Source organism: Sorex fumeus, unplaced genomic scaffold, assembly GCF_029834395.1.
Source record: "Sorex fumeus unplaced genomic scaffold, SorFum_2.1 ptg000034l, whole genome shotgun sequence".
NCBI lineage: Eukaryota > Metazoa > Chordata > Mammalia > Eulipotyphla > Soricidae > Sorex > Sorex fumeus.
Window position 1 is genome coordinate 24,734,047 of NW_026606091.1, and position 27,474 is coordinate 24,761,520.

Here is a 27,474-nt window from a genome sequence, read left to right on the forward strand (position 1 = left end):
CTTTGATTACATTCAATATTTTGACACCAGACCCACCATTATTATTTGGGATTTTACCCCAACACTCAGATCTGCTGAAATCCTAGCCAATCAGGGCATTCAGACTCTACATCAAGATCCTCTGTGAGCTGTATTACGGATTCACTACCAGGATCTCACCATTCTACAAAGAAGTAATCATTGATGTCAAGAGAGGTGTTTGACAGGGTGATACCATTTCACCGAAATTCTTCAGTGCCACCCTCGAGAACATCATGCGACGACTGGAATGGGAAGGAATGGGAGTGAAGATAGATGGTCGGCAACTACACCACCTCTGCTTTGCTGATGACATTGTTTTAATAACACCAAACATTAGCCAAGCGGCACAAATGCTGGCCGACTTCGACCATGAGTGTGGAAAGGTCGGACTACAGCTGAATCTCACGAAGACAATGTTTATGAGAAACAGCCTCGTTCCTGATGTTCCATTCGCTCTCAACGGAACGACCATCTCCGAATGCAACAGCTATGTGTACCTAGGTCGAGAAGTCAACATGACAAATGACCTAGCACCCGAGCTGCGCAGGAGGAAGAGAGCAGCTTGGAACGCCTTCAAGAGCGTCAAAGAAATAGCTAAGAGGACGAAGAACCTCGGACTCCGGGCACATCTCTTTGATTCCACTGTTCTTCCTGCATTAACATACGCCTCAGAGACCTGGGCCCTACGCAAACAGGATGAGAACACTATTCGGGTCTCCCAAAGAGGAATTGAAAGAGCTATGCTTGGAATATCACGTTTCACTCAAATGAGAGAAAGAATCTGGAGTTCCGACCTCCGTCGATGATCAAGAATCAGGGATGCTGTCTCATTTGCCACGGTGTCAAAAATCAGATGGGCTGGTCACGTAATGAGATTTAAAGACGACCGCTGGACTAGAGCTGTTACCGACTGGATTCCATGGGATGTCAAAAGACCGGGTGGCCGCCCACCTACCAGATGGTCAGACTTCTTTTTTTTTTTTTTAAATTTTTTTTTATTAGTGAAACACCATGAGGTACAGTTGTAGATTTACAATTTTTTGTGCTTGGGTTTGATTATACAATGATCAGATACCCATCCCTCCACCAGTGCCCATTTTCCACCACCATGGATAATATCCCCCCACCCCCATCCCCCCATCCCCCCCTGCCTCTGTGGCAGGGCAATCCCCTGGGTTCTCTCTCTCCTTTTGGGTGTTGTGGTCTGCAAAAGAGGCATTGAGTGGCAAACATGTTCAGTCCATAGTCCTCTTTCGACATGCATCTCCCATCCTGGGAGGATCCTCCAAACACCCTTTATTTGGTGTTCCCTTCTCTAGCTGAGCTGCCCTTTCCTCTAGAATGCCCGACTGACCACTAAGCTATGGAGTAGTCCTCCTGGTGCTGATCTCAGCTATTCTTGGGTATTAATCTCATATTTTGTTACTTTATATCCCCCAGATGAATGCAATCTTTCTATGTCTATCCCTCTCTTTCTGACTCATTTCGCTTAGTATGATACTTTCCATGTTGTACCACTTCTATGTAAATTTCATGACTTCATCTTTTCTAAGAGCTACATAGTACTCCATTGTGTAGATGTACCAAAGTTTCTTTAACCAGTCATCTATTCTTGGGCATTCAGGTTTCTTCCAGATTCTGGCTATTGTAAAGAGTGCTGCAATGAACAAACAAGTGCAGATGTCACTTCGACTATACATTTTTGCCTCTCTGGGATATATTCCCAGGAGTGATATTGCTGGGTCAAATGGGAGCTCAATTTCTAATTTTTTTAGAATCGTCCATACTGTTTTCCAAAAGGGCTGAACCAGTCGGCATTCCCACCAACAGTGAAGGAATGTCCCTTTCTCACCACCTCTGCGCCAACATCGGTTGTTTTTGTTCTTTTGGATGTGGACTAGTTTTCAACCGTTTTACACCTGTGGACCAACATATGTTCTACGTGCTGGTCCACTGACTGGCAATTATAATCAAGGTGGTAGACTAGTGGTTTTCAGCCTTTCTACCCCTGTAGGCCAGAGGTTGAAAATCACCGATCTAGACTGCTTAAATATTAGCATAGATGCCTTTGAGCTAGAAGGTAATTGGTTATTCATTTTTGTTTTATTTTTGTTTTTTGGACCATACTTGGCGATGCTTAGGTATTACTCTTTGCTTCGTGCTCAGGGATTACTCCAGGAGGGAACTCATATTGGGTGCCAGGTTGGCAGTGCCTGACCTGCTGTACTATTTCTCCAGTCCCAGGCTATGCATTTGTTAATGATGTGGGCTATAGACATTTATAAGCTTCCTGGGAGTTAAGAAACATTAGCATGTTCATTAAAATCATTAGTTTGACATTCATTTGCTATGTGTGAATGCCCAGTTTGAGAATGTTTCTGGTTTTCTAATGAGCCCTGGTATACTCATGTTTTTTTTCTGTAATGCATTTGGGCTTTTGTGTTTTATCTGCTTGTTTTCTCTTTGGCATCCTGTAGAAAACAGTTCACTTTACCTTATCATCTTTAACTTTTTACCATATGAACTGTCAAATCTCTTGATGTCTCTATATTCCCTTGCATGTGCTTCCATTCCTTAATGACACTATAACTTAAATTCATTGAAATGTTTGTCATTAACATTATTAGCAACCTCTTTATTTTAAAATCTGGTCTACTAAGTAGGCCATTTTCATTTTTCTTTGAATACTCTGTAACATTTAACACCTGGTTAACCATTGTGTTCTTGAAACCTGGTTTTTCCTAACTTCAGTATTACTATATATATATTTCATAGTTTGCATATTGCATAGTTTCCTTATCTGTTTGGCTTTTGCAGTCTCCATTTATGGCCTTTTTTTTTTTTTTGCTTTTGGGTCACACCCAGCGATGCACAGGGGTTACTCCTGGCTCCTGCACTCAGGAATTACTCCTGGCGGTGCTCGGGGGACCATATGGGATGCTGGGATTGGAACCTGGGTTGGCCGCTTGCAAGGCAAATGCTCTACCCGCTGTGCTATTGCTCCAGCCTCTCCATTTATGGACTTTTAAACTTTTTTGTTTTAAAGTAAGATTTATTAACATACAATTTATTTATTTCCTAGCAAAATTAATTTTTTTCAAAATTTTTTTATTTGCCTATCACTACTTCCCATGTTTCCAACATTTAAAAAATTTTTTTAAAGTTGTTCGTGATGATGTATTACATTCAATCTTCCAACACCAATCCCACTACCATTGCACCTTCCTACAATCATTATTTCCAGTTTTTCCAACCACCACGCAAGCCTGCTCTAATAGCACGCCCTATATAATTTAATATAGCTTGTTATGAATAATTTGCTATAAATGATCAAACAGATTTCCTTAGAAAAATGTGTGTGAAGATTGTTTTATCTTACTGTGGAACCATTAAGCCTTGTATAAAACATTACTGACATGTTACAGGTTAAGACTTGTGTGTTAATATTTCCTTAAATGAGATTAGTTACCTTCTACTTTATATCCTATCCAATGTTGTGTCCTACTCCTAGAATATCACTGGTGTAGCGTTTGAGATATTGTGCAGCCATGAATGTGGCTACACTCTGGGAATTCTAAAATTTTGAATGGTGTGGTACAGCTGGAGTTAAATTTTTAACTGGATGGTGGCTTTGGTTCTTGAGGTATTTCCGCAGATCATGGCCTGTTAATGAGCTTATATAGTGCCAGAGGCAGCTCACGGGCATGACTGCCAGTCTCCCAGAAGCACAGGGAGATGGGAAGGTAGCCTATCCCTGACTGTGAGAGCCTGGAGATTTCAGTCACAAAACTCTCTCTCATACTTGAGGTTTTCAACAAATTTACTTTTGCATGAGCCACATCCTGAGCCGGTGGATTCCAGCCATGAGTGTGGCATTGATTGGAGTATGGAAGTTTTTGGCTTCCGGAGCTCTTTTTGGGTGGATGGTGGGCTCACCAACCCTGTTCTGGGGTGCCCTGAATGAGACTCAGCCTGGTGGTGAGTCTGGAGGCATCTCTCTCTCTCTCTCTCTCTCTCTCTCTCTCTCTCTCTCTCTCTCTCTCTCTTTGCTTTTGGAGTCATACTTGGCAATGCTCTGGTGTTACTCCTGGCTTTGCACTCAGGAATTACTCCTGGCAGTGCTTGGGGGACCATATGGGATGCTGGGAATTGAACCCAGGTCGACTGTGTGCAAGGCAAATGCCCTACCCACTGTACTATTGCTCCAGCCCCTGGAGGCACTGCTCTCTCTCTCTCTTTTTTTAAAAATTTTATTGAATCACCGTGAGATAGTTACAAGCTTTCATGTTTGGGTTACAAATCACACAATGATCAAACACCCACCATGGAAGCATCCATGGAAATCTCTCCACCATGGAAGCATCTCTCTTAATGTACAATTCATATTCTCTTTTAAGCCCATAGTCATGTTAGTTTTGATAAATATATACAAATATGACTACAGCCAGTCAAAATCTCCAACAATTTCATCAATCCCAAAATATCTGAAACTTTTCTTTGGGAAAGCCTACTTATGAACCATGGCAATAATTAATCTCTACTTTATCCTATAAGTAAAGTCTTTTATAGGAAGTAACATAAGTCAAATATATAAGTGGAATAATTTGAATCTTATTTTACTTATTGTAATACATTTGAGATTCATCCATGTTAGTAGTTCATTCCTTTTTACTTCTGAATCATGTTCTACTGTGTGTTTCATACTTTATCAGCTGAAAAATTTATGTTTCCAGCTTTTATTAAATATAAATTTAGCAACATTTATGTATAAGGGCTGGAGCGACAGCACAGTAGCTAGGGAGTCTGCTTTGCATGCAGTCGACCAGGGTTCGATTCCTCCATCCCTCTTGGAGAGCCCGGCAAGCTACCGAGAGTATCCCATCCACACGGCAAAGCCTGGCAAGCTACTCATGATGTATTCAAGATGCCAAAAACAGTAACAACAAGTCTCACAATGGAGACGTTACCAGTGCCTGTTTGAGCAAATCAGTGAACATCGGGAGGACAGGGCTACAGTGCTACATATATAAGATTTTGTGTGAACACATTTTGTTTCTCTTGGGTAAATATATAGGAGGTGGATTGCTAGGTTGTATGGTATATGTATAATTTTATAAGAAATGTTTGGTTTTTCAAAGTTTCCATTTTGCTTTTTTATTGATGATGTATGAGAATTTCGGTTGCTCTACAGGTTCATTAGCATGTTATATTGTCAGTTCCCTCTTGAGAATTTTATTGTCTGCTTTTGTGTGTGTGTGAAATAAATAATTTTATGTAGGTAATATGGAAGAAGAGACAGGGAGAGAGATGCATAAGGTAAAGGAATAGGAATTATACATCCCATAGGATGGAATGCTGGCGACTCCAGAATGAAGTGTGCCTTATCTGTCTTATAAATATGGCTATTCATTTAGTACTCCCCCAGCCCTTTATATATTTTTTCCCTTTTTTCTTGTCTTGCATTCTCTGCCTCATTGTTCTTATTCACTTGTTTTTAATTTTTAAATTTTTTGGTTTTTTGGCTTTTTGAGTCACAGCTAGCAATACTCAGGGGTTACCCCTGGCTCTGTACTCAGGAATTACTACTGGCATTATTCAGGGAACCATATGGGATGCCGGGATTGAATTCAGGTTGGTTGCATGCAAGGCAAACACCTTACTCTTTGTACTATCACTCCAGCCTCTACTTGCTTTTTAACTTTCGTAAATTTAAACGTTTATTGAGCTTTTTTTCTTGTCCCAGCATTTTTTAGGCACTGAGGATACAGAAGGAACAAAGCAGAAAATTGCTGCCCTCATATGTACTTGTATTCTGAGAGCTTCTAATTTTGCTCCACATCTTTTACTGAGCTCTATATCCATGTATTCATCTGTTTACTGAAAATACTCATTTGAGATGTCTCAGTGATACCTCAGTGAAACCTAGTCAATATATCTAATAATCCATCATCTCATTTAGCTTTCCCCTCTTTTGTATTTCTCTCCTTAACGCCTAGGCAATTTGTTTTAATTAGTTCTTATTCTTCTCATTTATTACATCCAGTTACTTAATAAACCCTATGAATTTTACCTTGAAAGAATCTCATAAATGTATCCACTTCTTCACCCCCTCTGCTACTTCCCTAGATTGAGATGCCATCAAATGAGTGGATGTAGCATACTCTTACCGACTGACTGCCTTGACACCATCCTCAGTTCCTATACCCTATCAGCCATTGACTCCTCTGTACCATGGTTCTCTTTTTAAGAATGACAAATATGACAATCTCTCTCCTGCTTAAAAGCTGTGAAAGCTCCTTATTACCCTCTAGAAAATCCCGAATTTTTCCCATATAATCATTATATTAATTATTAATAAGATTTGGTTTTTATAATCTTGCATTCTCTCATATATGCTAGAACTATTTTCAGTTTCATTAAACGTGCCTTTGCACGGGTACGTAATTTCCCTTTCCTGGAATATTTCCCTCTTCTAGTCCTGGTACTTATGCCAAACAAAATATGACTGTTCTCAGTTATTGTTCTGCTGCCTAATTAAATGTTTTAGTACATTTGGGGGGTGGGTAGTGAAGGAAATTTGCTTAATTAAATTGTTATTTCTCACAGTGGTACTAAAGTGAGAATTGGGAACTAGATGGTCATAGAGCATAGCTTGTTTATTTACATGGGTTAGAGATAGATTTAAATAAGTTAGATCAGATCACTTATTTACTTAATTCATAAATATGTAATGATTAAACCCCTAATATGTATAAGAAACTGCTATGCTGTGCTGAGGGAACACTGAATTTAGCAGTGTCCAACAAGAAGAGGCTTTTTCTGACCTAGATTTTTAATGAGAAACAGCATTATCAGTTACTTGGGGCAATCTAGGTTGGTAGAAATATTCTGAAGTTCTATATGATTATTTTCCAGTTTTCTTTGTTTAAACAGAAATAAGATAATTACCCTCTAGCAGTTGCTATGACAACTGGGGAATTTCTCTCCATCCCTCTCTCTGTGGTTAGAAAATTAAATAAATTATTAAAATTTTAAAAGAGGCATACTAAAACCAATGCATTTTTTTCGCTGAGAAGTGAGAGAAGCATTAAGGAGGGAAGAACATAAGTACATAGGAAGACAAATAGACTCTCAGTGTATAATTAAACAGCCTGTGAATGATTCTTACTAGTTCAATATCCCCAGGATTGGTGGTTAGCCCAAGTAATGAAACAAGACTGCATCCTTGGCCCCTTGTGCAAACTTTTTTTCCTTTAAAAATGTTTTTAAATTGAATCACTGTGAACAACAAAGTTACAAAGTTATTAGTGATTGAGTCACAGAGGTACAATGTTCCAACACCAATTCCTTCTTTACCAGTGTCCACTTCCTTCTACCAGTATCCCTGGTTTCCCTCCTGCCACCAGCCTGTCTCTATTAAGGGCTCTTTTTTCTTTTTTCATCCACCTGCCCCCTTTAGGCACTGTGGTTTACACAATTGTTAATGATAGTAAATTTTACATGCCACTTTATCTCCTTTCAGCACCTTGTTTTGGTCCTGAGTGACCACTTTCCTCTACATTGTCATAGTGGTCTTTCTTCTCCACCCCATTCCCCAACTTCAGTAGTAAGCTTCCTATAAGGACCAGTTTTCCTGCTCTTTTTTTTTTTATTAATTGTCTTTGGGCTTTAGTTTTTCACCTAATATGTTTCGCATAAGTGAGATGTCCTCTCCTTCTGACTCATTTTACTCAGCATGATACACTTCAGATCCATGCACATATCAGCAAATTGCATGACCTCATCTTTTCTTATAGCCGAGTAGTATTTCATTCCATTATATGTACCATAGCTTCTTTCTCCAGTCATCTGTTTATGGTAGTTGGGTAGTTTTCAAATTTTGGCTATTGTGAATAATGTTGCAATAAACATAGGAGTGCAAGTGTCTTTTCTACATTGTGTTTTTGGGCCCAGAAGTGAAATTGCTGGGTCATTTGGAAGCCTCAATTCCTAGTTTTTTGAGGAATGTTCATATTGTCTTCCCAAAAAGGGTGGACCAGTGGACATTCCTACCAGCAGTGAAGGAAAGTCCTCCTTTTCCCCATTTCCTTTTTCCCTGCATCTCTGCCATCACTTTTTGTACTTTTTTTTTGATGAGTGCCAATCTCTGTGGTATGAAGTGATATCTTATTGTTCTCATTTGCATTTCCCTGATGATTAGTGATTTAAAGGATTTTTTTCATGTCCCATTTGGCCATTTGTATTTCTTCTTTGAGGAAGTTTCTTTTCTTCTCCCCATTTTTTAATTCTAATTTTTAAAATTCAGTCACTGTGAAATTACAAAGTTATTTATGATTGGGTTTCAGGTATACAATGTTTTAACACTGATCCCTTCATCAGTGTATACTTCCCTCTACTAGTGCTCCCTTTCCCGCATAGCCCCATTTGCCTTACCTTCACCAGTCTGCTTCTACAAGAGGTACTTTAAAAAAAATAATGTTTTTGCACTGTGGTTTACTGCTGCTGATAAGGTTTTATATATAACACTTTACCACTTTTCAGCATCACATCCTCCCAGTTGATTGCTTCACTTCATCATAGACATTGCCGCCTCCCTGTACTGTATTCCAGCCCACTCAAGTGGCATGTTTCCTCCTGAATACCAGTTCTCATGTTCTTTGTTTCCATTGTCTTGGGGTATTCTTTATTCTACCACTAATTTTCTTTACACACTGCATATAACTTCTCCCTATTTTTGGTGGGGTTGGATTAATGGTTTTATATTATTTTGGGGTGAAAGAACGGAATGCCACTCCTAATGGCATTTAATATAACACAGAATTGTCTATTGAGCTGTCTTTCTGACCTCTGGGTCATATAATTTCTAATTTCATTTTTTAGAAGCATTTCCATACTGTTTTCCATAATGACTACCAATTTACAACAATATTTTGGGGCACTCTTTTTCCCATAATGTTTCCAACACTTTTTCCTGTCTTTTGGATAATAGCTTTTCTCACAGGTGTACAGTGCTATCTTGTTTTGATTTGCATTTCCCTAATAAGATGTGATGAACCTTTTGGCCAATTTGGGTTCAATCCTGGCACTATATGATCCTCTGAGCACCATCAGAAGTGATTCTTGAACATAATTTTATATGCTCCCTAGCCATATGCATGTATTTCTGGAAAAGTATCTATTAATATTTTATGTCCATTTTTAATAATTTTTGGGGGGACACCATGGTAGCTCAGGAGCTATTCCTGTCAAGGTACTTGGGGGACCATGCATGGCTGGGGGATTGAGCCTGGGGATCCCACATGCAAAATGTGCATTCCAGCCTTTTGAGCTATCCCTCAGGCCTTCTGTATGTTTTTGTTAACATGTGTGAATTCTTTATATATTTTGAGTAGCAACACTTGTCATATGATGTGAAAATGTTTTACCTTCAGTAGAATGCTTTTTTATTTGATATTTTCTCCAGGGTGCAGAAGTCTTTTAATAGTTTTATTTATTTTCCTTTTGTTTCTCTTGTTTTTGGAGTCAAATCCCTATAAACATTTCTAAGGCTGGTGTCTTGGTATGTATATTCTTACGATAAAGCTAAATTATCCCTTGTTTCTTAGGAGAGATGCCTATTTTTAGAGATTTGTCACATTCATTGCCTTAAATTCAGTTTGATTATAGTATAGGATTTAAATTTAACTAATATTGAATTACTCATTTTGAGAAATGAATAATATATTTTTAGTTTTTCTTATTAATAAGATTCTATTTTAATAATTTTGTTAGAATTTTATAGACAATCATAAAAGCATAGCTATTTCTGAATATCAAGTTACTTTTTTTGTACATTGGAAAATTTTATATATATATATATTTTTGGGTCACAACCGGCAATGCACAGGGGTTACTCCTGGCTTATGCATTTAGGAATTAATCCTGGTAGTGCTCAGGGGACCATATGGGATGCTGGGAATTGACCCGGGTTGGCTGCGTGCAAGGCAAATGCCCGACCCGCTGTGCTATCACTCCAGCCCTGAAAAATTAGACTTTAAGGCATTTCTTTTGCTTTTTAAATTTCAGTGAAAATCAGCAAAACTGGACATTATCATTCCCAGACAAGGGAAATTATTCTTTTCTGCTGTCTCAAGCCTGAGCTTCTTATGAATATGTTGTGGTAGGCTTTTGTTTGGTGAACTCAGATCAGAAAGATTTCTGAGGGACTGGAAAGATAGCTTTTAAGCAGGATTGGAGCCTCGGGACCACAGGGTTCCCCAGGCACCACCGGTGTGATCCCTGCAAGATACTCTACCCTCCACCCAGAAAAACCCAAATACCAAAGCCAAAACAAAACTCAAAAATCAACCAAACACACTAAAACAAATATGGGGTTTTTTTTAGATAAGAGATCAAATTTTTCATGTTTTGAATAGGGCATGGTTTATTAGTTCCTAAATTATAATATTCTGAGAGAAAGCTTGGCCAGAAGAAAGAACATGAAAGTAGTTTAAAAAAAATTTTTTTTTTTCCTGATAGAGTGCTTAGCAGACAGCAAGAGATTTGACTTATGCTTGGTAGAAGACAGATGCTTTCTACATGTTATGTAAAATTAATGTAATATAAGTAGTATATGCTCAGTAAGATAAGGTACATAATAATTTGTTATGTGGGGAAATGTTTGAGTTCTGTTTAAAATTGTCTTTCACTCTTCCTCTTTGTTACCACTTGCTATTTTCTTAGGTCACTGGACCTATTTGGGCTGGGGAGAGCAACAGAGTACGTAAGAATTTGAATGCCTTAAATTTTTCTTCATTTTACCCTTTAACATATTTTCTCTGAACTGTAAAGTTGGATATTCATGCATATTAGCACATATAATTTATTCCCTTCTCTTCTATGGATACAATTACTGATAGTAGACTGTTAAGTTGGTTTCTTAATGATATCTCTCTTTCTCACACACACATGCACACACAACAGTGAGAGAATGAGCAATTGAGGGAGAGAGGGAGAGATTGAGATCTAATTGATTAGGTATCTCATAGATTGGTTTATTGATGTTGATGAGAGAGAGAGAGAGAGAGAGGGAGAGGGAGAGAGAAAGAAGGAGGGAGAAGGAGGAAGAGAAAAGGAGAGAGAGGGAGAGGGGAAGAGAGAGAGAGGTTTCCAATAGGTGCTAAGGAGAGTCAAATTAAGTATGTAAAAGTAAGCTGTGAAAAAAGAAACATTGAAATTCTTACTCATTTCTCTGATAAAATCCTAACTATATTCTGGATTTAAAGATAGGTATTCAAGGTAGGAAGATAGTTCATGTGATAGAGCACAAACCTAGCACATGTGAGGCCCTAAGTTCTGTCCCTAGAACTATTGGTTGTACCAACCACCAAACTTTCAGGCACACTAGGCTGAGTCTTACCAGAGTAGTTAGTAGCTTGCCCCCTCTACTTCTACCCACCTCAGCATGCTGACTATGGACACTATAATTAAAAAATAATAATAAAATCATGGACTCAATGCAGGAGCAGCACATATTAAGAGCAACATTGTTCAGTATTTCATTCAGTCTTCTTAGAAGTTATGACTACTTTATGCCTCTTTTCCCTAGCTCAGATTACGGTCCTCAGCCTGCTTTGCCAAGGTTTTTTTTTCTATCATTCATTTCCATATCTTTTTATTATATATCAAATAAGAAATAAAATGTTTCTCAGCATTACCAGTTTTTCCTACCTCTATACTTTTAGTCATTCCATTGCTATCTAGATTCCAGAAGGTATTTCTCTCCAATCATAATTATTGAAAACCCCACCAATCTTTCAAAACCACCTCTCCAGAACACTTTTTCTAGTGACTCATGGTGTTTGATTTATAGTGTTTTCTTTTTTTTAAAATCTGTCTAAACAGTACTTTTATAAGGGGACACACAAAGATAATCATACAGCAGTTCCACACCTTCACAAATACACTATGTATACATCTTATTAACTGGACTCTGGAGTCACATATACAAAAACACATACAGTTCACTGAAATATACACTAACACCAAGAAACATAGGATCCCTTCACACATAGACCCCCACATTTACACATAATAAACTCCCTCAACATATATTGAGCTCACGTATAGATATAATTGTTGTAGATATAGTTATGCCTCTCTATAAATATCTAATATGCCTGCCATCACACATAAATAAACATTTGCACACACATATTCAATCACTCAGGAGCATATATGCTTCTTTATCAACTACTCACACACATATGTACATACATTATTTGTTCACACACATCGTCTTATGCCTACACAGATACAAAAAATGCATACATACCCATGTATTTTAAATCACATACATATGTAAGCCTATGCTTATCAACACTTGTACCACCAGTCCCAGATTATTATATCTATTCCTAAGTGTAATGTCACAGAAAAATGTGTCCATGAATACCCCTCACCTCTATACTCACACACATTTACAAATTTATCAATACACTCACCATGATGTATGTACTCCTTACCCTGCACTCTTGCACATAAAATACACAACCCATCATATGCATACACACAAATACATATACTACATTCACCTTGTACATTCTTAAAGGTACATATCCATACATTAATCCCTCACCCATGCCTTCCAAAACTTTTATATATACAGATACCACCACATATGGAGACACGTATAAGCCAAGTCCCATCATCAGATCACCAAACCATACCAGACATATACAGTAATTTAGGGATATGCTTTATTTATTTACTTAACCTGGTAAATGATGTACTTTATTTATTTATTTGATTTTTTTTCCTTAAATTTTTATTAGTGAAGCACCATGAGGTACAGTTGTAGACTTACAAATTTTTGTGCTTGGGTGTCAGTTATACAATGATTGACACCCATCCCTCCACCCAGTGCCCATTCTCCACCACCACTGATCCCAGTATCCCTCCCACCCCCCACCCCCATCCCATCCTACCTCTGTGACAGGGCATTCCCTTTTGTTATCTCTCTCCTTTTGAGTGCTGTGGTTTGCAAAAGAGGAGTTGAGTGGCAATCATGTTCGATCTATAGTCTACTCTCATCACACATCTCCCATCCTGAGAGGAACCTCCTAACACCCTTTATTTGGTGCTCCCTTCTCTATCTGAGCTGCCTTTTCCCCTAGCATGTGCGGCTGGCCTCAAAGTCATGGAGTAATCCTCCTGGTACTTATCTCTTGGGTGTTAGTCTCCTATTTTGTTACTTTATGTTTCCCAGATGAATGCAATCTTTCTATGTCTGTCCCTCTCTTTCTGACTCATTTCGCTTAGCATTATACTTTCCATGTAGTACCACTTGTATATGAATTTCATGACTTCATCTTTTCTAACAGCTACATAGTACTTCATTGTGTAGATGTACCAAAGTTTCTTTAACCAGTCATCTGTTCTTGGGCTCTCAGGTTTTTCCCAGATTCTAGCTATTGTAAACAGTGCTGCAATGAATAAACAAGTGCAGATGCCACTTCGACTATACTTTTTTGCCTCTCTGGGATATATTCCCAGGAGTGAGATTTATAGTGTTTTCATTAGGACTTCCCTATGTATCCATATTTTCTTTCTCCTATTAGACCGATATATTGATGCTCCATTATTTTAATGTGTAATTTTTCCTTTTTCTTTCTTTTTTTTGTTCACACCCAGTGATGCACAGGGGTTACTCCTGGCTTTGCACTCAGGAATTACTCCTGGTGGTACTCGGGGGATGCTGGGAATCAAACCCGGGTCCATCACGTGCAAGGCAAACACGCTACCTGCTGTACTATCGCTCCAGCCCCCTGTAATTTTTCTTTATCTGTTTTTCATATAGACTTTACCCAGGGTTTTCAACTTTTGGAAGTAGTGTGCCTTACGCTGAAAAATTAAACTTATACTTAGCTTTTATTTGAAGCCAGAGGTTTCATATTATGACTGAAATGGTGCTGTAGCATAGAATATTAGAACCCTTGAGAGACTAAAAGTACAATTCTTTCATTCAAGTTCTTCATCTCCTTTTTCAGTTTCTAATTATCTTTGGTAGTATCAGGAAGTTTGCTTTTTAAGAATATTGATGGTGTGAGGGGTAGAAAAGCTGGCATTTGTCTTCTTCCTACTCCCCCCCCCCCCACTATTTCTTTTGTTTCACCTCACAGCCTTTTATTTCCTTCTGTACCCACCTATTTTTCATGTTATATTTTTTCTGTTCCCAACTACTTTAAATCATTTCTGAATAGCACAGCGGGTAGGGCGTTCGCCTTACAAGCGGCCAACATGGCCGACCCGAGTTGGATTCCTCCGCCCCTCTCGGAGAGCCGGGCAAGCTACTGAGAATATCTCGCTCGCACGGCAGAGCCTGGCAAGCTCCCTGTGACGTATTCGATATGCCAGACACAGTAACAACAAAGTCTCCAATGGAGACGTTACTGGGCCCGCTCGAGCAAATTGACGATCAACGGGAGGACCTTTACCTTTACCTTTACCTCTTTTTAACTATAGAAATATTAGGGATTAGAAAAGTTTCTGGGTATAAATGAAAGAGAGAACAAAAGGGAATGCCCTGTCTTTGAGGCAGGGTGGGGTGGGGAGGATAGGATGGGGGTGGTGGGAGTGTCATTGGTGGTGGAGAATGGGCACTGATAGAGGGCTGGGTACTCGATCATTGTATGACTGAAACACAAGCACAAAAGTTTGTAAGCCTGTAACTGTACCCCACAGTGATTCACTAATAAAAATAAATTAAAAAAGAATAAAGAAACATTTCTGATTATTCCTCTCAGTGTCTAAAATTTAAAGGAGCGTTATTTAGGATTACTAAACCAGATGCAATGAGAAACTAAGGGGTACCAAGTGACTGGATCGCAGGTCCCCCTTCTCTTTCTGGTCAACAGGTTGTCTTTAACCGCTCCCTCTTTCTAGACTCAGTCTTGGTTGTCTGGGTCCTCTCCTCATGTTTCTGCTGGAGTCTAAGTAGACTTCACTTTGTTTCCTTTTGGACTTTGCCCCATCATCTGTATGCATGAATAATCCAACACTGACTTCTTCACATTTCCTTTGTGGATTCAGAAAGGAGATCTAAAAGGCATACCGGGGTTTAGTCTTTGATGGTTTCCCTCAGGTTTGAATAACAAAGGCTTCTGGATCTAAAACTAGTAGCTCCAGTGTTTCTTTTTCCAGATCTGTGATCATGTCCTATTTTTTGCATGTCCTATTGTTTTTTTGGTTGTCAATCTTTACTGTGTTTCCTCTGCTTTCATTGGCAAAGTGTTACTTATTGTTCCTTGGGCTTTTGAAAGTTAGTTTATATTATGTTGATTTCCACTGATATCCTGAGCATTCTCTCTCTCTCTTTCTTATTTGAAGGGGGTGGAGTAAAATCACACCCAGTGATGCTCAGGGGTTTACTCCTGGCTCTGCGCTCAGGAATTACTCCTGGCAGTGCTTGGGAACCATATGGAATGCCAGAGATTGGACCTGGGATTGGCCATGTGCAAGGCAAATTCCCTACTGGCTGTACTATTGCTCTGGCCCCATGCAAATGGGTGAAAGCTCATTAGATCTTCTTACCCCTACTACTCCCATTTATACCCATAATAGTTTGAAATGTAATGCTTATGTTTTCCTGTTTGTGAAATCCATGTTTGTGTTCTCTTAGTAGAACTAGGTTGTTTAAGAAGCCGTGTGGTTTTTTTTTTGATTACCTTCCCTAAGTTTTATTACTTTTGTCTTGATTTTTTTTCTAGTTAATATTAACATTCCAATTTCTATTGCTGGGATGTAAGTACTTCAACATGAGCAATTATAAAAATCTAATCTTATGGATTCAGAAGGTTTCTGCTGCCCACATTACTATCAAAATTAGTTTTTTTTTTAAAAAAATACTAATGTGAGGACTCCATCATCTGCTAAAAGTATTTTTATTCTTGGATAGTGAATGTTCCTTTTCCTCATTGTAAGCCAAATAGGAACTTGGCAAGAAAGAACATAACGGGACCTTGTTAATCATACACATATGGGGATAGTGTCAAAAATCACTTTTCTATAAAATAATTTACAAAGCACTGTTAGGTTGAGCTCCTGTTTCAAAATTGTGTTGCACATTTTTGTTTTTATTTGAAGCAGGATTTGTGATCATTTTAGCAAAAGTTGAGAATAAAACTGAAGAAGCTAGTGAGATAGTACAGAGGTTAAGGCACTTGCTTTGCATGAAGTTAAAGCTATGGCAATGGTTTAAATTTCCTGAGCACAGAGCTGGGAGTGGCTCCTGAGTACCACTAGGTGTGCCCTTGACCCAAATGAACAAAATTTTACTTAATCGGTGCTGCTCTGAATATCTGAAATAATCTTTAAAATGGTAGTCACTGCTATTAAGGACTGGAGTGATAGCACAGCAGGAAGGTGTTTGCCTTGCACGTGGTTGGACCCAAGTTTGATTCTTTCATCCCTCTCGGAGAGTTCGGCAAGCTACCGAGAGTATCCTGTCTGCATGGCAGAGCCTGGCAAGCTCCCTGTGGTTTATTTGATATGCCAAAAACAGTAACAAGTCTCACAATGGAGACGTTACTGGTGCCCTCTCAAGCAAATTGATGAACAATGGGAGGACAGTGCTACAGTGCTATTAAATAAACTTTGTTTCATTGTCCACAGGATCTGACTGGCAGTATATATGTTTTGCTGTTCCTCTTTAATCCATAATTTGGGTTGGAATGATGACCCCGGAGTATAGGTTTGATAGAAAAACTTTATACGCAGTTAGAAAAAAACATAGATTATCATTTCTCAGCTGTCTCTAGAGTTTGGGGCTTGATTTCTTTAGCTTTCCTAATTTCCTGGTCTATGTTCTGATATTGAACCTGCTAATTTGGTTCAGTTGTATATTTTAAAATCTGAAAACATCAAGCCAACTTCAAACAACAATTTTATCTTTTCTAAAATGTGGAGAAACAATTTTTTTCTTTCTCTAGCCCTTTTTGATAATTATAGAGGACCAAAATCTGCTCATGTCATTTACAAAGCATATTTTATTTAGGGTTATGATAGCTAGAGAAGAATTATAAACAGATTTTACATTAGGAAAACGTGACTTAGAGCTCCTCTAAAAGTTGGCACTGAGATCTTTATCATTTGATTAGAAGAGACACTTTGGGTTTTGTGATAGTCTATACATGACTTTGAGATTATTGGGTTCACATGCTGCTCAGCTTGGCCTTGTTCTCCAGGCTGTGGTTACCTGAGTTTGAAGCAGAAAAGGTGTTTTTGAGAACTGAATAAAGCTGGGATGCTTTGATTGACTGTGCTTATTCCACAGCCTTTGAAGATGCTGATAGTGCCGTTGATGATCGAGATAGTGACTATCGCAGTGAGACCAGCAATAGCATCCCTCCTCCTTACCATACGACGTCCCAGCCCAATGCTTCTGTGCACCAGTTCCCTGTGCCTCTACGATTGCCACAGCAGATGCTGCTTCAGGGCAGTTCTCGGGACTCTTGCAATGACTCCATGCAGAGTTATGATATTGATTATCCCGAGCGTCAAGCCCTCAGGTAGGTATTGGAAACAGAGCATTTTCTCTTTCATCATGGATGATACTGGCAACAAGTATTTAGGTACTTTAACATAAGATTGTAGTGAAAATATAGCAGAATGATGGGCCAAATTTTAAACATGTTTTGTGTAGATTATTAGTTATTTTTATTTTCCTATATTTGCATTTATACATTTTCCATCAATAAAAAAATCTCTGAGTGATTGTCATTTATGAAAGTGCATGCCCTTTTAGAGTAGGTGGTTAAAAATAAACAAACAAACCTGTTGCCCCTTTGCCCACCTCAATGATTTTGGCATATTTCCTTCATCAAGATTTCAAAAAGAAAATTATAGAAATTAAATATTTGGACAATCCTTTCTGCATAAATATTTTCTTGATAACTTCAGAATAAAACCAATATTGTATCAACAGAACAGATTCAGTAATTTTGCTAGAACTTGAAAAATATATTTTGTCCTTTAATATATAAACGAGCGGGCCCAGTAACGTCTCCATTGGAGACTTTGTTGTTACTGTGTCTGGCATATTGAATACTCTCGGTAGCTTGCCGGGCTCTCCGAGAGGGGCGGAGGAATCGAACTCGGGTCGGCCATGTTGGCCGCTTGTAAGGCGAACGCCCTACCCGCTGTGCTATCGCAAACATTAAGGTACAATACAGCATAGAATTAAAAAAAATCTCTCTTCCATAACTATTATTCTCTACCCAGTTCCATTCCTATTTTCTTATTGATTTAAAAAATTTTTTTATGGTAGTTTAGGTACTATTATTACAGTAGTGTTGACTTTCATGGTTTTGATGAATAAAGTTACAGCTCCTTTGCCACTCAAACTGTTGTATTTTTGTTTCCTTCCTTAAATACTAGTTCTATGAAAGCAAATATGTACATAAGTGCATACTACTCTCTAATTAAAATTTAGAGAAAGAATAAAACAATATTCATGCTGCCCAGATTCATCAGTTATGTTAACATTTTTAATTTACTTTTATCTCATTCGAATGTGTATTTATATATACAGGGTTTCTTTCATGTTATAGACACTGTGTTATTTCACCAAGAAGTACTTTAACATGTAACTCCTGAGGAAAAGGACTTTCTCTACATAATCCTGTGATCACACTGAAAGAACTTTAACGTTACAGTTTGATTTAACATATAGACATATTTGAATTTCTCCAGTTATTCTGGTATTTTTTATTTTTTGCTTCCTTTCTTTAAAATTTTTTTTTCCCGGTAATTTTCTTTTTTTTTCCTTTTTTCTTTTTTTCTTTTTGGGCCAAACCCGGCAATGCACAGGAGTTACTCCTGGTTCATGCACTCAGGAATTACTCCTGGCGGTGCTTGGGGAACCATATGGGATGCTGGGAATCGAACCTAGGTCGGCTGCATGCAAGGCAAATGCCCTACCCATTGTGCTATTGCTCCAGCCCCTTTCCCAGTAATTTTCAATATGAAGTTTTTCTTTCTGGATTAGGAGCTAAAAAGGATCATGGTGCATTATACTTGATTTTCCTGTTTCTATAGTTTTCTCCAATCTAGCAGAATTTCCCCACTTTTTTTGGTTATCCTTTTTTTTGATTGTTGTTATGAGAGTGCCTCATAGTTCTGTTTTGTTTTATCACTTATTTTAGTTTAGAATTAAATCAAAGATTTTTGGTAAAAATTGTTAGATGATGTTTCCTTTGCAATGCATCAGGGTTCACATAATGTTACTTTGTCACACACATATTATTTGTGATATTTAGTTTTGATCTCTCGGTTACCAGATTTTTCCAATATAAAGTTGCCTTTCCCCTTTTGTAATTTAAATATATAAGTGATATTTGTTTTGTTTTGCTTTTGTTTTGTCCACACCCAACTATGCTCAGTCAGAGCTTATTCTTGACTCTCTGCTCTCAGGGATCTCAGGGAACACTCCTGGCAGTGCTCTGGGGACCATGTATGGTACCATGTATGGTACCAGAGTTGGTTGCATGCAAGGGAAGCACTTAAAGCCCTGGACTATCTCCCTGACCTCTGAATGATATTCTTAATCATTAATAAGTGAGATAATAAGTGAGATACTATCAATAGTCTGCTTTCCCAGCAATATTTCAACCATTGTTTTTATTTTTATTTATGTAACTGAGGAATTGAACCCATATGAGACCTTAAAGATGCAATGTATACACTTTACTACAGAGCCACATTCCCAACTACCCATTGGTTTTTAGCATCTATTGATAATCCATGCTCATTTTTTCATCATTCATCATCCTGTTAATCGTCGATTGCCTCGAGCAGGCCCCAGTAACGTCTCTTTCATCCTAGCCCTGAGATTATATTCAAGGCTTTTTAGGAGAATGAGACCCACCATTGTTACTGGTATTTGGCATATTTGGTGTGCCACGGGGAGTTTGCCAGACTCTGCCCTGTGGGCAGGCTATATTCGATAGCCTGCAAGTTTGTCCAGAGTAGGAATGGGATAATGAGATATCGTAAAAAGATGTTCTGATTAGATGTCGCGCGGCCGCAAATGCGGCCGCGCGGTTCCGGGAGCTGCATTTTGTAGTCTCTGAGTCTTGGCCGCTGATGGGATTACACGGCGCCAGGGGGCCAGGTGGTGGGTGTGACCCCCGCCTACTGGAATTTGGAGGATCTGGGTAGAAGATGCTCGACTCCAATTTGAGTAGGCTTGGAGGTCTCGGCCCCGGAACCCGCGTGGCTTTGTCCCTCTGCCAGTACCTTCATGTGTGCGGAGAGTGGTCTCAGCATGGTGGTGGCTGGTCCTGGAGGTCTTTGGCTCAAATCAGTTATTTCATTGATTGAAGGGTATTTTTTTATTTGTTTTTCCTCAAAACCATTCCATAGCTGGAGATGTAGCTGAGTTGTAAAATATACACATTAGAAGTGTGAGAACCTGAATTCAATTCCTAGCATGTCAAAATCCCAAACCAAATAAAAAGAATAAATAAATAACATTCCAAGTTTTCTCCTACTTTTGATTTCTGAGATTCATCATACCATAGGCTGATTTTTTTGTTATTGCTTGTTTACTTCACTAAATGGGTGAATATATGTTCTGAGATTCAGATGGCATCTTCATCCTAGACAACAACCTGATCAGTATATTATCTGAATTCTGAGAATATAACCAGTGAATTTTTAAAAAATCTATTAGCCATTGTTTAAAATCTCAATTTTTATCTGCTTCTCAAAAGAAACACATCAGGAATTTTACTGAAGTTTCCCTCTCTTCTTTGCTGCTTTATTAATTTAGCCATTTCCCACTAAAGAAAAAATTATAGCAAAAAATATTGGGGGGCCTTTTTCTCCCCCTTCTGTATTTGCAAGTGTTCTTTGTGCAGGTCAGAAGTAATAATCAAGTAAACAACTGCATGAACAATAGCAATTAATCTAGAAGTTTTCCTATTAACATTTCAATTTTTTTCTGGGATAGTGCTGTAATAAATAACAGTATCATTGTAACACTGTAGCACTGTCCTTCTTGAGTGGGCACCAGTAACATCTCCATTGTGAGACTTGTTGTTACTGTTTTTGGCATATCGAATACCTGATGGGTAGCTTGCCAGGCTTTGCTGTGCAGGTGGAATATGGGCTCTCCGAGATGGATGGAGGAGTCCAAATCAGGTCGGCCATGTGGAAGGCAAACACCCTACCCACTATGCTATCGATCCCACCCAACAGAATCATTAGTCAATAAAATTACATTTTTCTTTCCATATTTGGGGGATTCTTACACAGTGCTCAGGGACTTAGGGACCCTTCTAGTTATTCTTAGTCAGCTTGGCCAGTGGTTTAATGTGAGGGCTCAAGTATGATTCTCAGTAATTCTCAAATCAGAAGAAATGTTAACCTGATTTTATTTATTATTATTGTTTATTTAATTTTATTTAATTTTTTGATTTGGGGACCAATCCAGAAATGTTCAGGGCCTACTACTGCCTGTGTGCTCAGAGGTCATGCCTGGCTGGGCTTGGAGTGCAAGGCCTGATTCAGGTCAGCCACATGTAAGGCAAGTGCTCTACCTGCTCTTCTAAAGTAAACATACAATTTTGAGGGGGAAGGTGGGTCACACCCAGCAGTGCACAAGTACATATATTTCTTCCTTTTTCTTTCTTTTTTTTTTTGGACTGTATCTGCTGACTCTGCACTCAGGAATTATTCCTGACAGTGCTGACCTGGGTGTGATCTCTGACATCCTATATGTGTGTCCCCTCCGCGCCCTTCCCCCTCCCCCCTACCCCCCCCCCCACACACTGCCAGGATAATTCCTCAGTGCAGAGTCAGGAGTAACCCCTTTGCAGTGCCGGGTGTTGGACCCAAAAAGCTCCCCCACCAAAAAAAAAAAAAAAAAAAAGAAGAATTCCACCAGAAAACTTAAAAATAAAACACACAAAAACCAAATAAAGTTTCTTCCAGGTTTGAGTTAGATTTTGAAGATACTGGAGATACTGGAGACTAAAACAACAGTCTGTAAGAAAAAAGTGTTAACAGTATTTTCTCAACTAAATGGCCTTTTCCTATTAAGTCCAGAATAATAGAATACTGTAGTATTGAGAGTTGTCAAAAGAATATCAATCCTTCTCTTGAATATTTTTTGTATCTTAGCACCCATTTTCAATTTGTTTTATCCCAAAATATTGTTGGGTGTGAATAATAAAAGAACACACTAAGCTGAAATGTTTCTAGTGTTCAGCCTCTCTGTATTTCCCGTCCTTATAACACAGAAAGCAGGCAGTCTCTAACCTAATTAAAAGGTCAACTCTCTTCTTTTAAAATTTTTTAAATTTATTTTTTATTTTATTTATTAATTTTTTATTTATTAATTTTATTTATTAATTTTTATTTATTAATTAAAAATTGAATCATTGTGAGATACAGTCACAAAGCTTTCATGTTTGAGTTTCAGTCATACAATGATTGAACACCCATCCCTCACCAGTGTACATTTTCTACCACCAATGTCCCCAGTATCTCCCCCCAACCCCAATCCCACCACTCCTCCTGCCTCTGTGGCAGACAGTTTCTCCCATACTCTCTCTCTCTCTACTTTTGGGCATTATGGTTTGCAATATATACTTGAGAGGCTATCCCGTTTGGTCCTTTATCTACTTTCAGCACACATTTCCCATCTGGAACTATCCCTCCAACCATCATTGACTTGGTGATCCCTTCTCTATTCCAGCCGCCTTCTCCCCCAGCTCATAAGGCAGGCTGTCAACATGTGGAGCAATATTCCTGGCCCTGTCTCTACTGTCCTTGGGTGTCAGTCTCATATTATGTTATTTTATATTCCACAAATGAGTGCAGTCATTCTATGTCTGTCCCTCTCTTTCAGTCACCACTCTTTATTCCTTGACTTCGTGGATATGTCTGCTTTTGTAAACAGTATAAAGAACATTTTCATTTTACTGTGAACTCAATATGTTGATTTCCAAAAAATTATAATTCTTTAAATAATTTACTGCTTTTGGTATTGGTAAGGTTTGATTGTCAAAGATTGCTTTTAGAGGCTGGAGTACCAGTCAGATAGGGCATTTGCTGTGCATGTGATTGACCTGGGTTCAATCTCTGGCACCCCACATTGACCCCTGAACCTTCCAGGAGTGATCCTTGAGTGCCGAGCCCAGAATAAGCCCTGAGCACTATTGGGTGTGTGGCCCCCCTCACAGCTCCAAAAAAAAAAAAAAGAATTGTTTTAATTTTGTATATATTATATATACAAAAAGTATCTTCGTTTTTCAAAGAAATATTTGACCATATTGACTATATCATACCCAAATTCATTAACAAATTTAAGTATCTTGAAGTTCCTATTGTTTTCATGTTTCGATTGTTCTGAACATTGATATTATAAGTGCATATTCATTATTGATAGGACATGTTCATTTTGTTAGTGATTTTTTTTAATCACTTTTTTTATTAGTGAAACATGATTCTTTTTATTTGTTTGTTTTTGGGACTCCTGGTGGTGCTTAGGGTTTACTCCTGGCTCTGCACTACGAGATCACTCCTGATGGGTTTGGGGGACCATATGGAGTGCTAGGGATTAGACCCAGGTTAGCAGGTGCAAGACAACTGCCCTACTACTGTACTTTCTCTTTGATCCTAATTCTTATAAACAGATTCTAAAAAGCTCATCAATTACAAATGATACCAAGTGAAGTATTTAAAATTTATCATAGCTACTCTTTTTTGGTAAGTTATAAACCTCTTTTACTTTATTAATATAATATTAATATTAAAGAATATACATATCTCTTATGTTTTTCAGTCTGAATAATAATTTTTTAAATCAAGTTGTAGCAATTTTACTTTTATCTTTCCATTAACAAGCACTAAGTCTTATCATTTGTTTCTTCCTTTTTTTTTTTGTTTTACTCTTTCTCCAATTTTATCCCTTTATATCAGGCAAGGCTTACAAGCTAAAAATGACAAAACTAGAATTATTTCAGCTTTCTCTGATGTTGGTTTTAAAGAGCAAGAAGGTAAATATAACAAGTTAGAAGGGGAAATTTCACAAGAACTTCTAAAAAACAGTAACACAAATGAAACAGAGGTAAGAGAAAGTAGAACTCTTTCAAAAACTGATAAATACTACAGTCAACAAGAATCAAAGTACAAGAATTGGAAAAAGATATCTTTTCAGAGCCAGGAAGCAGAATTCCCTGCTCGCTTTAATTTTGACCTTCAGTTTGAAGCGTCTCTTTTCTCCAGATATTCTCAGAAATATAATACAATGGACAGGCAAAGAAAGAAGAAATCTTTACATAGTCATTATGGGAATAGTGAAAGAAGACAATATAATAGATCAAGAACTAAGACCAACTTCAAAAGTACATATCTTGACACTGAAAGTTGTAACTTTTGCCACATTGAAAAGAAGAACCATGATCACACAATTTTACATCCCTGCAAAAATGGATTTGTTGTTGAGAGTGGCATGCCATCTACTAAATTGGAAATTCAAAATCATGACCTTCCTGGATGTTTTGAGAACTATGAAAAATCACCTGATTGTAACCAGCATGTCACTAATTTCACTGCATTAGATATTGAAGATCCTACTACCAGTTCTTCTGATGAATGTCTGGGTTCTCCTATTTCTGATAAACAAGAATGTTTACTATCACCAACGTGGTATTCATCCAATGTACGTCATAGCGGAGGAACTCCTGAAGAGTGTTATTTACTAAGCCCTGAATTTTCTATACAAAGGATGAACTGTGATGGAAATAGACTTCAGAGCCCCATCAAAGAGATGATTCCTTCCTCTATTGAGGAGCCTAAGGATGACTATATTGATACTATGGATGAACTTCAATGTTTGGTAGATACAGTATCAGACTATCTAGTAGAGAAAGAAGAGGAGATTAATAGATTTGGTTCCCATTTAGAAACTAAAGTAACATTTAAACACAACAGTACAATTAATAACGAACCAAAAATTCTTGAAGATCAAACACCTTCTTTTACCAATGTCAAGTATGATAAAGACAAGTCCTTTTTTTCTGAGCTGAATGGAATGAAATGTGCTGTTGGCTCTTTGTTTGGCTCACTCTCAGAAAAGATGGGGTCTGGTACAAAACAGCTAACAACTTCTGTGGGGAAGTTGGTTTATTTGGTTCCAGAGAAAACAGAAATTATTAATCAAACAGAGACAATTAATTCGGGATCTGAACCCAAAGTCAAGTCAGTATTGGACAAGGAGCTTTTCATGCAATGTCCAGAAGCAACTCAAACAATTGCTAATAAGGATATTGGCAAACAAGGTAAAACCTCTGAAGATGTGCAAACAGATAATAAAACCAAAAGCTTAAGCTTTCAAAATGCTACAAAAACTATTGGAAGGCACTCAACTTCAGAGAGTCAGAGTTCAGTTATAAAATCTTTTCTCAGCATGCTAAGTCCATTAAAACTCTTTTCAGAAAAAGAGGATTCTAAAAAAGATGAGTGGAGTAAACAAACAAGAGAGGAAAACTTTATTGCATGTAGTTTGGAAATAAATCAGAGGGAGGACCCCCTGGTCAATGATTGCAGCATTGTCCCTTTAGAAAATAGTGATGGAGAAGCTACCAACATATCAAGTGAGAATTTGTTTTCCCAAGTGACCGAAGAACCTTCAAACCTAGTCAGTTCTGAAAGTAAGGAAGATGATATTGAGAGTCTTTTGGAAAGAACACCTTGTGAAGATGTCTTTCTTTTACCAGATCAATCAAAAATATGTGTCAAAAGTACTTTGAGACATCCTTGGATAGTTCGCAGTAGAAGTACAAATGAAGAGCCTTGTTTAAAGCTTTTAGAAGGGGATAAATTTATTAGTGATGATGATGATTTCCTTGAGCCACTCAGAAAATCCTTTAGCCATTTTTTGCTCCCTGCCCCTGAGGAATGTTCAAAAGAAACTTTGTCAGAATCTGTGAAAACTCAAGAATTGGAAGAAGATGTATTAGAAAGGTTCCCTAGGAAAGGACACTCCTTTTCCTTCCATGGAAAACTACATATTCCATTTTCAGGAGTTCTGAGTCATTCCAAAAAACAGCAGGATTTAAAAGAGAAAAAAAGCATTTTTCCTTTGTTTAATTTTCTTTTCACTGATAGTCAAATGGATATCAATGACCAGCCTATTTATGATTCAGCAGTAGCCATTAATGAAGAGAGCCAAAGAAATTGCCTTAAAAATCCCATACTTTGTTCAACAAAATCTAGTTCAGTTTCAAATATTTCTAAAAATCTAGGGAAACATAGTTGTTCAGATAAATTAAATAAAAAACAACAACAAAAATTCCCTGAAGCTGCCAAAATTAAAATATTAAAGTGTGATTCAGTTCCAAATATTTATAATGATCTTGGGGGATTTGAAAGTAAAGAGGAATTAAATCCAAGCGACAACATAACAGTAGGTAATTGTGAAAGAGATAACTTAGGCACCCCTCAAATTATACCTAAAGAATATATGCTTTCACATTCTTCAGGAAAAAATAAAAATTTTACACAAGTGGTAACGATACTGGACTCTTTGGCATTTACTTCTACCATTACAGAATCTACTTTAGTTAATGTAACTAATCAAGACAAAGTTTTAGATAAAGGTTACAAGAAAACCAAGGAAAGTAGTCTTTCTGGTCTGTGTAACAAACTTTCTTCTCTTGAAAACTTTTCTACAGGACAAAAATTAAATTTGAGAAATGATGACTCCTGTAGCAGGAATAATATCCCAAGTTTACCCTCTAGAATTTTAGATCCAATTTTATATAGCAATATGGCTGATTGTAAGCCAAATGAAGTAAAGTCTCTGTCTTATGATGACAATACGAGTTTGAATGGAAATAAGCATTTCACTTTGGATGAGAGTTCTGTTACTTCATGTATGACTTCTGAGAACAAGAGGAATCATGCTGAAAAACAAACTTCTGGCTCCATAAAAAACATCTTACCATTACCTAAAGAAAGCTTACCATTATTTGATGATTGGGTTAGCAATAATTGCTCTCCTACATGGAAAAATCAGCAAAGTGAAAAGTGTTCGTTCTCTTCTGGGAACAATGTACTCTACTGTGCTCCAAGAGCTCAGCAGGGTTTCTTAGAGAAATCTTTGACTAAGAGGCTAATGCCACATCAGGTTCTTGGGGCAAGACTACATGAAAACGCAAACAATTTAAACCCATCTATCCTAACTACTCACGTTTCTAATAAATCAAACCAGTATCAGGTTTTTGAAGAGATGAATGATCTGTTCTGTTATGAATGGGATTCTGACATAAAAGATTTCTCAAAAAGTTCCAAAAAACTCCAGTCAGTTTATTACATGTTGAATCAGAATACACTATCATCAACTGATGTTTTTTTATGGCCTGATTTAGAAAACCCAGCAATAAATTTTTATCAAAAAGATCCTAA

At 37.8% G+C, this 27,474-nt stretch overlaps 1 protein-coding gene across 1 annotated transcript in view; it reads left to right on the plus strand.

Annotated features, from left to right (window-relative positions):
* The window catches only part of UNC13B (unc-13 homolog B), a 252,931-nt gene that overhangs the window by 117,278 nt on the left and 108,179 nt on the right, over positions 1-27,474 (plus strand). Inside the window, exon 8 of the mRNA XM_056117067.1 lies at positions 17,333-17,567. Within this exon, the coding sequence (XP_055973042.1) occupies positions 17,333-17,567 (235 nt within the window). The remainder of the gene's footprint in view (positions 1-17,332; positions 17,568-27,474) is intronic.